At 48.5% G+C, this 12994-nt stretch overlaps 1 protein-coding gene across 1 annotated transcript; it reads left to right on the plus strand.

Moving 5' to 3' along the window:
- Nucleotides 1-570: 570 nt before the first annotated feature.
- Nucleotides 571-2998, plus strand: LOC135228077 (CMRF35-like molecule 5). The gene is given in 3 exon segments (XM_064270799.1): nt 571-1374; nt 1376-1490; nt 2702-2998. Coding segments are annotated over 3 exon segments (552 nt in total). The 5' UTR covers nt 571-1140; the 3' UTR covers nt 2905-2998.
- Nucleotides 2999-12994: the final 9996 nt, after the last annotated feature.

Raw genomic sequence — 12994 nt, forward strand, 5'->3', positions numbered from 1 at the left:
CCTTGCTGTCAGCTCAGTTGAATTTAAAGGATTTGTCAGCAGAGGTCTCATTTAAAATATTCCCATTCCCAGATTGCCTTTGAGCAACAGATTAGGATGAAAATGTCCTGCAGACTAGCCTTGTCCTGGGGCAGACTGTTTGAAGAGAAGAGATGATAAGGCAGGTCAGGTGTCTCATCCTTTAACTCTTGCTTGAATCATCTCTGTTAGATTTAGTAGAAATCTTACAGCATACCAGAGGACACAGCACAGGTACTGCATTGTTTACACCTCAACTTTGCTTGCATTTGTCATAAAAGTTTGCTTCTGCTAGGAAGTTTGGAGCTGGAATTTGCAACAATGTAATGAAGAAAATGGGATCTGTGTGATAGGGATTCCGTGGCACATGGAGACCAGGTGGCGTCACTGTTTTGGTCAGCTTCAAAGCATTCCTTCCAGGTGCTTTACTATAGCAGGACCATTAGGAAGAGTCTGTCCATGGCCCTCTGCTAGAGATGCTCAGCTGGACCTCCTGAGGGTTGTCAGGACAAAGGGTCAAGGCAGTGACTACTCTTCCCCTATGTAAATGCATCTTCTGTTATTTCCTCCCCACTAGATCAGCATATAAAGGAGCCCTGGTGGTTCAAAGGTTAAGCGCTAGGCTGCTGGCTGAAATGTCAGCAATTGGAACCCACCCACCCAGTGGCTCTGTGGGAGAGATCTGGTGACCTGCTCGCATAAAGATTGCAGCCTAGAAAACCCTATGGGGCAGTTCTACTCTGTCACATGGGGTTGTTATGAGTTGGAATCAACTCAGTGGCAGCTAACAACAAAAGGCCAGTAGAGCACAAGGTGCTTGGAAAAGGACGTCCCTTGAAATATAAAGATTATATTGGCCGTAGGGCAGGGAGAGCAGTGAATTACAGAAAGCTGTTATTGCTCAGTGTCAACATTTTTATTTCTTTTGAAATCTGTAGTGATGCTCTTCAGAGGCTTAAATGAGGGCTTTGACCAGTGGAATTTTGAAGGACAAAAGGTCTGTCTTGTGGAAGACGTATTTCATCCTTGACTGTCATTCAGTTCATCAGGCGTTTAGATTTGGGAGCTATTCCCACTGCAGGAAGCTGTGGCCCTCCCCTCAGGGTGGGAGGTGACTGGTACATGGATTTGTGCTTTCCAGGCTGCTCCGCCATATCGGGTCCAAAAGCAGTGAGTGGCCCAAAGAGAGGCTCATTGACTGTGCGGTGTAGTTATGGCCCAGGATGGGAGACCTACTACAAGTGGTGGTGTCGAGGAGCTGTTTGGAATAGCTGCAAAATCCTTGTTAAAACCACTGGGTCAGAGAAAGAGGTGAAGAAGGATGCCGTGTCCATCAGGGACAGTCAGAAAAACCGCCATATTCCTTGTGACCATGGAGAATCTCAGGGAAGACGATGCAGGCTTTTACTGGTGTGGGATTGAGAAACCAGGAACTGACCTTGGAGTCCAGGTTAAAGTGTCAATTGGCCCAGGTAAGACTATGTGTCTGTGTGGATGTGTCTTTCAGTGCTTGCTCTGTCCTAGTCCTTGAGGGCTTTCTTGAGTGACTGAACTATGGGCAGGGCAGAGGGTGGTTGAGCCCCTGGGAGTCAGTGAACCCTGCTACATGCTAGGGGATGGGAGGAGTTATTCTTACATGATCTCTCATGGCTCCTCCAGGATGGAATGAAGCCTTTCTGGGAACATTCTCTTTTCTGCACAGCTCAGTCTCTTGCACATAGAGAACAAGGCGATGGTCTCCAGTTCTAGCTCATGACCCCTTCCATGGGACCCAGAGACCCCAAACCCTGCTAAAGCTTTCTTGGGACCCCTGGTGCCCAGGTGTGACTGCTCTTTGTAGAGTTCTGGGGTGGAACTTCATTGCGTCTTCCCACCCTCCATCACATCCCCAACATCAGGGGAGACAGAAGTCCAGCATAGTTGGGTTGCTGTGGTCTAATTCTGAGGTCTGGAAAGGCCTCCACAGTCAAGTGACTGCCCTCCTGGTGTCTGAAATCCCACTGTCTGCCATTTATACATTTGGATCTAATAATGTCTCTTCCTAAGTCCTTCTACATGGCAAACACTCCTGGGAAAGTCAGCTTAGAGGTCCCAGTGCCTTGGCTTGAGTTTATCTGTCAGACTCTGTTTTGCTGACCATTGGACAGGCAGCATGGGCACTCAGGACACTTGGGGCACCACAATCAACAGCCCCAACCACACCTGGCCTGATGACACATGCTACAGTTCGCAAAGTATAGCATGCACATTGTCTAACTTAATCTTCACAACACTCCGGAGAAGCCACATTCTAGAAACTTTGTAACTTGGCCAAAGTAAAGGCTCTTCTTAACATTATGGTTTTGTTTAGGACCAGCTCTGACCTTAGAAGTCACAGAAGTAGGGTTAACAGCACTGTGCAAGTTCTTCTTCTACCCTGTCCTTGTTGGATAAATAAGATCGGGAGGAGGCATGAGCTGAGGCACAAAGAGTGGAAGTGTTTAAAATTCAGGTGAACTCCAGCCACCCTTGTCCTGAGGCTCTTCCTGGGCCCCCTCCAGCCCTCCCAGGGCCTGATCAAGGTTCTCTCTGCACCTCTGTCAGCCCCACCTGCTTTTGAGGCTCTTGAGGCTTCTAGAGGCTGGGGAGATATGAGAGATCCAGACTGCAGCCCCTCCTCACAGCCCTGCTCTGTGCTCCCCAGGCCAGGGCACTGCCTTCTCCCCAGGCTCAGAGCCATGTGCAGGACTGGATGGGTCAGCAGGCAGAGTGGTATGTAATCTGGTCTGTGTACCAAGCACAAAGTGCTTGCGGAACACCACCACCTCTACCAACACCCCATTTACAGCGCCAGAAGACACCACAGCCTTCCGCACTATGACCAGCCAGCGCTCCAAAGTCTGGTAAGCCATCTCAAATCCTGCTGTTCCCTATGACCCACTTGGCCTAAACTGCTCCAATGGGGGAACACTTCATTGTCCCAGATTCTAGCTGGATGTTGGGCTTGGACCTTCAGGCTCCTTTGAGAGAATGACGGGGCCGGGGGCCTGTCCCACTTGCTATCAGGCCACACAGTGTCCTCTTTGCCCCTGCAGACCCCCATCTTGGAGCTCAGTGCAGTAGGTAGGTTTTTCAGTTGGTCCATTCATGCATTTAGTCATCTCACCTTTACTGAGGCAACCTGTACCTGGCACACACTGTGCTGAGCTCGGTGTTCCTTGATGTCTATCTCCCCCCCGTGAATGTCTCTGTGTCCATTCTGCTCTTTTTATAACTCAGAAGAGATTAGCTTTAGGACCTACTCTACTTGGTGTGGACTGGTTAACACAACAAAGAAAATCTTATTTCCAAGCAGGATCATATTTACTGGTATAGAGGCCAGGATTTCAATACATATTTCTGGGGGTTACAGGATTCAATCCATAACAGAGGGCAAAGTGTAGAAGCAGAGAGACCTGTTAGAAACCTGTTAGGCTTGTAGATACATCAAAACCATCTTGTGGAGCCCTGCTCTCCTTGAGGGCACCCAGGAGTGGGGGTTCCCTGCAGGTCATAAGGTATGTGCCCCTCCCACATGGGATAGGGCCCAGAGGCGAGAGGTGAGCCCTGGGTACAGGGCCTCCTCCAATTGTTGTTTCCAGGTCTAAGATCATGGAGCTCAAAATTCTCATTCCCCTCGTCTGTGCCGTGTTGCTGCTTCTCTTGGTGGTGGCCTCACTCCTGGCTTGGAGGATGATGAAGTGACAGAAGAAAAGTGAGAGGACCTGGTTGAGGCTGGGATGGGGCTGGGGCAGTTGTAAGTGTGTGGGGTCGATGGCTGATGTTGTCATCAGGGATCATCTGGTGCAAGGGATTACCCATGTGGTCTGTAAGGGGCACTGTTGCAAAGACTGGCACCTGGCTATCCCAGAACCTGGAGCTTGCAGGTGAGCCTCAAGGGGTTTTGGTGCTAGGCACCTGCTCTGCACATCACTGCCTTGTCTTCTCTCTGACCCGCCTCCTTCTCTGTTTTCTGATTTTGGCTCTTGGTAGTAGAGGTGGCAATAACCTCAGGCAGACAGCCCAGTCTAGAGTGCCTGGATACTTCAGTAGAATCTGTGTGGTTGCCAAGGAGGTACTGAGCTGACATGGTGGCAGAGAGGCACACACACAGAGTGCAAACATACTTGTGCATGCACACAGCTGAGCATGTACAAATACATGTGCATGTACACTCATGCGTATGGACACACAGGTATATACACAAGCACATGCACACACAGATGCATGTACACAGTACATATACACAATGCATGTGCACATACACATGCACACACATACACAAGTTCATGTACACATGTGTACACACATACATAAGACTGGACTGCCTACTTAAAGCCATTCCCACCTCTGCTGCCAAGAGCCAAAACTGGAAATGGATGTGTGTATACAGGGTGCACACATATGCGTGCACACACACACACGTGCACACACACACACACACAGAGGCATGTATAGACACATGAACAGTCCTCTGGGTTTGATCAGAAAGGTTGGTTGTGACCCTTACTGGTTTTCATCCTCTGTCCCCAGCCCTTCCTCAGGCTGTCTCACTTGCTGTCTGAACTTGCTCTTTGGGGAAGTGCCTGAAGACTCTGAAGTAGTGACATTTGGCCCCAACCCAACCCTTTGCCTGTCTGGTTTCACTTCCACATTTTCACAGTCATCCTCCCAAACCCAGTAGGATCTAAGCTCTTAGGGAGCCCACTCCACTTCTCCTCCCCCTCATGTGGAATCTTCTCACCTGCGAGGGGGTGGGATGCTGACTCTTACTCATTACTTTGTCTTCCAAATATCCTGTCTATGATCTGAGTTCTAAGTATTTCCTTGGTATCTAGAAACTAAAAACCAGGGGAAACCTTCTTTATTCTTTTCTTGTCCGTAAGGCAGGGGACATGGGGTGGCAGGGGAGGGCTAAAGGGCAGAAGAAATACAGGAACCAGCAGCAACCTCACAACCAGTCCATATTGTGCTGACCCAATGTGTACACCCTCGGGGGGCAGCTTGGAGTCCCTCTGTGACAGCTTGAGCATCCATGTGTCAGCCTCAGCGAAGCCCCGGGAGGCAAGGAAGGGCATCCCGAGCCACCCAGCCTCTCACAGCCCACTGAAGACAAACTAGACTTCAGCGGGGTGGAGGTAACAAGGAAACACATATCAAGTGCCTTCTGGGTAGGTGGGCCGGGAAGGTGCGACTCTGAGCTGATCCCCAGAGGATGAATCCAATAGAGAAATGGTGAAGTTACGAGTAGAACTTTGGGCAGCGTGGGGTTGGACAGAAGAAAACTCAATCCTGGAGAAGCAGATGGCTGGCAGGGCTGCCCGATCAGTGGGTTGCACGGTTCTGTGATGTGAGCAGCAGGCGGGGTTAGATCTCTGGGGAGCCCAGAGAGATTGCGACTGATGTCACATAGCGTGTGATCTGAGGAGTCAGAATTATAACCAGGTCTCCACATCTGGAGCCTAATTGCCCTCTTTTCTTCTGCATTTCTTTCCCCAGACCTGGGGTCCCTGAAAGTCTTAGGGTTGGGCTTTCTAATTCTGGGTTGTGTTTGTCTTTCAGCTGCTGGGACATCCTCAGAGCAGGAGAGATACCTGAGACCCAAGCAGAAAGATCAGCTGACTCTTCCCTCTCTTCCCTCAGTCCTGTCTCCCAGGAGCATAGAGGTCCCAACCCTGTGCCAAACAGCATCCATGTCCTCATGACCTCTATATCCTACAGGGCTTGGGTGGTGGGGGGCCTGGCAACAGCCAGCGGGGAGGAGGGCTGAGAGAGGCGGGCATGGGAGATTGAGATGTGGGGTACAGGGGGAACTGGGTGAGAGGGGCCCAGGGAAACAGAGAGGTCCATGGTCCTTAGCAGAGGAGGGACCTGTGCCCACACAAGGGAGTTCTGTGACCCCCCCATCCTGTGTCCTCTCTCAGGCTATGCGGTCCCTGGAAGGTGACCACTGCTATGTACACCTGGCCCTGCACCATATTGGCACCTCCCCAGTTTCCTCCTGGAAAAAGTCAGCCTCCTCTGCCCAGGCCAACCAGACAGAAGCAGAATACATCACTGTGGTGGGTACTCAGTGGTGTGTACTTGTATTTACTCAGTGATGTTTACTTATGGTGTGTAGTCGTGGTGAGTACTCAGTTGTGTGTACTTGTGGTGTGTACTCACAGTGTGTAGTCATGGTGAATGCTCAGTTGTGTGTACTTGTGTTGAGTACTCAATGGTGTGTACTTGTGGTGTGTACTCAGTGGTGTGTATTCATGGTGTGTAGTCATGGTGAGTACTTAGTGGTGTGTACTTAGTGGTGTGTGCTTGTGGTATATACTCATGGTGTGCCCTCAGTGGTGTGTATGTATGGTGTGTACTCAATGGTGTGTGCTCATGGGGTGTACCCCTTTGATGAGCCAGGCAGAGCCACAACCCTGAAGGACTTGCCTGAGGACTCTCCTGAGCCCTTGGAAGTGTCTATATACCATGTCTCAGTGCTGGAGATTTGAGTACCGATCGAACATGGTCCTAGTGCTGGGCAGGGGGACCCAGACATTCTGAGGGATACACAATTCCACATGGAAGTGGTGCCCTGGTGGTGGAGTGGAGGGAGAGATTTTCTGCTATGGCTGGAGCTCAGGGTGTTTGGCTGAGTGGAGTGAGGGTTGCTGGAGAGGTTGGAAGTTGATTTCAGAAGCCCTGGAGGGCCTGTCTGGGCCTCGTGAGGTCACTCAGCCTCGTGCAAGGCTCCCTCTGTTTCCTGGGCATGGAATCTGCCAGCCTCTCTGACCCTGTGGCTATCTCTATTGCAGACCCCCTTTCTGAGGGAGGAGATTTCCTATCCTTCCCTGTCTTTAGACACCTTGAATCAGGAGCCAACCTACAGCAACATGGGCCACCTCACAGCCTGCTTTCCCATGGGGAGCCACGAGGAGCGTACAGAATACAGCTCCATCAGGAACCTTTAGCCACTACTCCAGGGCTTCCTTTTAGACTTAACCCGAGCCTACTGCAGTGTGCACATTCCTGTCTCATCTGCCTCCTGACCCCGGTCCTCTCACCAGGACCTCTGCCTGATCCAGCCAGCATCGGTCCCACCTCGGGCTCTGGCTCCTGTTCAAGGCCAGACTCAGGGGCTTCTGGGAGTCAGAATAGGAGTTTCTACAACTTCTTCTCTCCCACATTGCTTGGGAACGTGCTGGAGGGATGCTCTGGGCTGCCTTGGAAACAATAATAATTACGACAATAATAAGAGTTAACCTTAACTTATTGTTTACCACATACAGTGGGCTGAATAATGGTCCTCCAGAGATATCTGCATCCTAATCTCAAGACCTGTGAATGTTACCTTATATGACTGACTTAGGCTGGTTCTCTAGAGAAGCAAAACCAGTCAAGTGTGTATATATACATATGTGTGTGTGTGTGTATGTATATATGTATATTTATGTGTACACACACACACGTATACAGAGAGAAAGAATGAGAGAGAGAGAGAATCTCAAGGAAATGGCTCACGTGGTTGTAGAGGCTGGCAAGCCCCAAGTCCATGAGTCAGAGGTCAGATGGAGGCTTTTTCTGACTCACATAGTTGCAGAGGCTGATGAACCCATGATTGGCAGGTCAGATGGCAGGCTGTTGGCTCACAGGCTGCAGAAGCTGATGAATCTCAAGACGGCAGGTAAGCTACTAGCTCAAGTCCCAAGAACCAGAGGTCAGATAATGATAAGCTGGATGCAGGATCCAGAGTGACAGCCTTGCTGGAACATCCATTTATATACTGCAGGCAGGCCACATTCCCAAGGAAACTCCCTTTCAACTGACAGGCTGCTCATACCAGGTCTCAGCATGGGGTTGATTACATGATTACATAGCTGCCAAATTACATCACTGATACTACATCACTGACAAGCTGCATCATAACTGCCAAACCATTGAGAATCATGGTCCAGCCAAATTGACACTCAATCTTAACCATCGCCATGACAAGAAAGACTGTGATTAATTTAAGGATCATGAGACAGGGTGTTTATCCTGGATGATGAGGGTGGGTCCTGAATGTAATCACAAGGGTCCTTAGAAGAGGTGGGCAAGAAGGTCGAAGAGAAGAAGGCAATGTGAGAATGGAAGTAGAAACTGGAGTGATGTGGCCAGGAGCCAAGGAATGAGCTGAAAAAGACAAGGAATGGATTCTCCCCCTGGAGCCTCCAGAAAGAACCAGCCCTGTCAACACCTTGACTTACACCCTAGTGAGATGAATTTTGGATTTCTGGCTTCCAGAACTGTAAGAGAATAAATAGGTATAGTTTGTGGTAGTTTGTTATGGCAGCCATAGCAAGCTCAGATACTATGTTGCAGGCACTATTCCTTGCTTCACTTTTATAACTAATGTAGTCCTCACAACAACCACAGGAAGGCGCTGCTAGCATCATCCCAATTTACAGTGAGAAAGCTGGGATCCAGAGAGCTTCAATGACTGGAACCCAGTTTTATCTTCAGCAGGCAGATGAGTAGGGCATTTTGGCTCCAGAATCTGGAGTCTGGGCCACTACCCTGCACTGTGTGAGTAAGGGGGATAGTGTGTGTGTCATGCACACAAGGACACTAGTGAGTGCTTACAGACACTGGACTGCTGTCTTTGTTCTAGAGTCCTGGACCTCTCCCTGCAGAATATATTCATGAGTCCCATACCGTCTCTGTGGTTACTACTCTAGTCCAAGTAACGCAGAGTTCATTCTGAATTCTGCTTACAGCAGCCAGCGTGATCTTTGTAAAGCACAAATCTGATCGCTTTCTGTGTATAACCTTCTGGTAGTTTCCCTCCCCAGCCCAAGAGACCCAAGTTGGTCCATGGGCCCCTGCCCACCACTTCAACTCAATCTCTGAATTCTCTCCTTCTCACTCACTCTGCTCCATCCCTCCAGTCTTTCTTCTGTCCTTCTAACAAGGTGAGGCTTTCTCCCTTCTCAAGGCTTTGGCACTTTTTGGGGCTTCTTTCTGGAATGTTCTTCCTGAAGATCTACAAATAGCTTCTTTTCTGTCATCACATCTCAGCTCAAATGTCCCCTCTCAGGGATGTCTTCCCTGAGCAACTTGATTGCAGTGGCCCTATTGCCCATCTCCCAGTTTGGACGCAATTTTTCTCTGTCATATTGCCCTGTGTTACTTCCTTCATAGCATTTATTACTTTATGAAATTTTTTACTTATTGGTAGGTGGCTTCATTGTGCATCCCTCTCCACTAGGCTGAAAGCTGCCTGAAGGTGGGGACTCTGTCTCATTCCCTGCTCTACTCCTTGTGCCTAGTTTAGTGCCTGTACCTGGTGGGTTCTCAAATGCTTGTTTGTTGAATGAATGAATAAATAGCACTGCTGGTTCAGACTTAAGAACACAGGACAAGCTCTCAGGAGCAGGGAGGATTGACTGTGTCCATCACTCCAGGGAGGGAGTCCTGGGCCAATTGGTCCAAGGAATTTCCGGATTGGCTTCCCAGGAGCATGAAGTGAGGAGATTACTGACAAACAGGGTAGAAGTGAGGAGCCATGATTTCCTCCTGACTTGGGGTAAAGGTCTATTACTTCACTTAGGTCTATTTTGGTGGCGGCTGGGGGTGAAGTGTCAGGGAAAGGCATCACCCTTGGAACAAATGACCAGCTATGCTTAAGAACCACAAGCCTCCTGGTTCACAGGCAAGTGGCCTGGCAGGTACGGGGCCATGGAAGCATTTAATGGGCCATTATCAATGTGTTCAGTCCCTGGGTGACGTAAGATGTTTGAACTTGGCTACTAACCTAAAGTTCAGCAGTTCAAACCCACCCAGCAGTGCCATGGAAGAAAGGCCTGGTGATCTACCTCCATAAAGATTACAGCCAAGAAAATCCTCTGGAGCAGTTCTACTTTGTACCACATTGTTTTGGGTCACCGTGAGTCAGAATCGACTCAACAGCAATGGGTTTTTGTTTTTTTCTTTTAAATCAGTGTGTCCTGGAATTTACCTGACTTCTCACAGCTCTGGACACCCCAAATAGAACAGGGGACGTGGCATTGGTGGGTGGACATCCCAGCATGCTGCTGCTGCTCTTTTCTCCTGCTCTCATGCCCCAGACATGATTCTAGAAACTTAACAGCTTTTCCTTCCTGGGGGAATTTGCAGAGGTGGAGCAGGCTTAAATATTCTTAAACTGGTCATTTAAGCTGGTCAGCTCAGAGTGAGACTATTTTTGACTCAGGCTGTTTCAAGATTAGTAAGCAAGAAGCAGCCACAGAGAGAAGTTTAAATGGCAAAATTCAAAGCAGAGCAAAATTGGAGTGAGTTGAGGCATAAAAGTCATAACATTAAGCCTGGAACCAGTGAACTACTGTGCCATTTTGACTCCTGTGTGTAAAGTTGCTTTATGTCTGACTTTTTACACAGCCGGCACCAAATGGAATCTCTAAGTGTAGGCATATGTTGGATAGTAAAACCAAACAAGCCAACCAGTTGCCACTGAGTCAATTCTGACTCATGGAACCCTATATGTTACAGAGTAGAACTGCTCCATAGGGTTTTCTTGACTGTAATCATTAGGGAAACAGATTGCCAAGCCTTTCTTCCACGGTGCCACTGGGTGGGTGCCAACTATTTGCAACACCAGCAACCTCATGTTGGATAGTAAGGAGCTTTTTTTTTTTTTTCCTGGTAATATATACCAGCAAAGATTATTCCCATGAAACTTGTGATGTGAATCTAGAAAGACAGGGGAGACTAAAATTTAACTCAGGTTGGCTTGGTTAGAGGAGTCTGGCTGCTTCTGTCTCTATGTGGACAGTGGACATGAATTGGAAATGGAAGGTTCTGGCAGCCTGGCTGAGTTAAGGAAAACCAAAAACCAAACCAAACCCATTGCCTTTGAGTCAATTCTGACTCATAGCTACCCTACAGGACAGAGTAAAACTGCCCCATAGGGCTTCCAAGGAGCGGCTGGTGGATTTGAACTGCTGGCCCTTTGGTTAGTAGCCGAGCTCTTAGCCACTGTAAAAGCAGCTTATAAAGACTGATCACTTTGATCAGTTTTAATTGTCTTAGTCAAGCTTTAAAAAAAAGGTGTCTAATCTAAGATACATTTATTGGCACCATTCTGGAACAAAGAAGAATGAAGGAAACCAAAGACACACGAAAATGTTAGTCCAAAGGACTAATGGGCCATATGAACTACAGTCTCCACTAGCCTGAGCCAAGATCTAGATGGTGCCCGGCTGTCACCACCGATGGCTCTGACAGAGATTATAATAGAGCGTTCCAGACAGAGTGGCAGAAAAATGTAGAGCAAAATTCAAATTCATAAAGAATGGCCAGACTTACTGGCCTGACAGAAACTGGAGGAATCCCTGATACTATGGGCCCCGGACACCCTCCTAACTCAGAACTGAAGCCATTCCCAAAGTCCACTTCTCAGCCAAAGATTAGACAAGCATATAAAACAAACAATAACACACATGACGGACATGTTTCTTAGTTCAATTAAGTATACAAGACCATATGGGCAATACCTGCCCAAAAGCAAAGATGAGAAGGCAGGAAGGTACAGGCAAGCTCTACGAATGAACATGGAGAACTCAGGGTGGAAGGGGAAAGGGGGAGAGTGCTGACACATTGTGGGGATTGCAACTAATGCTACAAAACAATCCATGTCTAAATTTTTGAAAGAAATCTAATTTGTGCTATAACACCTAAAACACGATCAAATTAAAAAAAAAAAAGGTTTCTACAAGACAGATACATTGTTGGAGATGTTTTTATCCAAAACCCAGCCATCTGGACTGGTGGCTGGCTGAAAACGGACCTTTCCACGTCCTCAGAGACGGAGTTGAGCAGCCTATGACATTTGTGAAACCAGTCCAGTTGATTCCATAGCTGGACAGAGCAGACTTCCGACCTTCAGTCAAGCATTCAGGTCCTTTGGGTGTTGGTTATGACCTTGGAATCAGCCACTAATTCAGCATGTGGGAGACCCGGGTTTGATTCCCAGCCAATGCGCCTCATGCACAGCCCTCACCATCTCTCAGTGGAGGCTTGCGTGTTGCTGTGGTGCTGAACAGGTTTCAGCAGCTCTTCCAGACTAAGGTGAACAAGGAAGAAAGGCCTGATATCTACTTCCAAAAATCAGCCAATGAAAACCCTACAGGTCACAGCTGTCTGATCCTCAGCCAATCACGGGGATGGCACAGGACCGGGCAGCATTTCATTCCATTGTGTATTAGGTCACCATGGCTCAGGTCAACTTGACAGTAACTTTGTCATTGTCAGTAACTCTTGGCTGGTTTCTCTCTTGTACGAAAATTGTAAAGAATTTCAAGATGGTGACAGCAGAGCTTTACACCAAGAGTGGAGCTTCTCAGTGTGGGCCCTGTGCAACTGCCCAGGTTGCACGCCCACAAGGCAGGCATTCTGCTCACTTCTCATCTGCCTTCATGTGGCCACGGGCTGCTCATACCCTACCCACAACTGGAAAAATTCAGGCATCTCCACAGCCTGACTCTAAAGAGATGAGGGACTGCTTTCCCTCCTTCCAGCCTAGCTGAGTCCTCATTTCTTGCTCCCAAGGCCACCTCTTCCCTGGATGGCTGACAGTTGGATCATCTATTTCCTCCAGAGAAAATCCTAGTTCCACCCATAGGGTGTGGTCTGGTGCCATGGCCCCAGTTACCCAGTCAATTATAGGTGACATCAGTTCATTCCCTAAGTCCAGTTACTCAGCCTGAAATAACACCATGTGTGGTCACTTCTTATTAAAGATGTAAAAACATTGGGATCCAGCCTCACCCAGGAGGCATCTGTTGTTTTTGCATGACTAGCCAACAGCTACCATTACCCTCATTTTCTTTGAAAACCACTCCTCCTCCTTTCTTAGTCCATAAGGTTGAGTGGGACTGACTACCTTCAGGTGTGGCCTTGTGACCAAAGCTAAAGTCATTTAACTTATTCTATCTCTCTG

Source organism: Loxodonta africana, chromosome 18 (genome assembly GCF_030014295.1).
Source record: "Loxodonta africana isolate mLoxAfr1 chromosome 18, mLoxAfr1.hap2, whole genome shotgun sequence".
Lineage (NCBI taxonomy): Eukaryota > Metazoa > Chordata > Mammalia > Proboscidea > Elephantidae > Loxodonta > Loxodonta africana.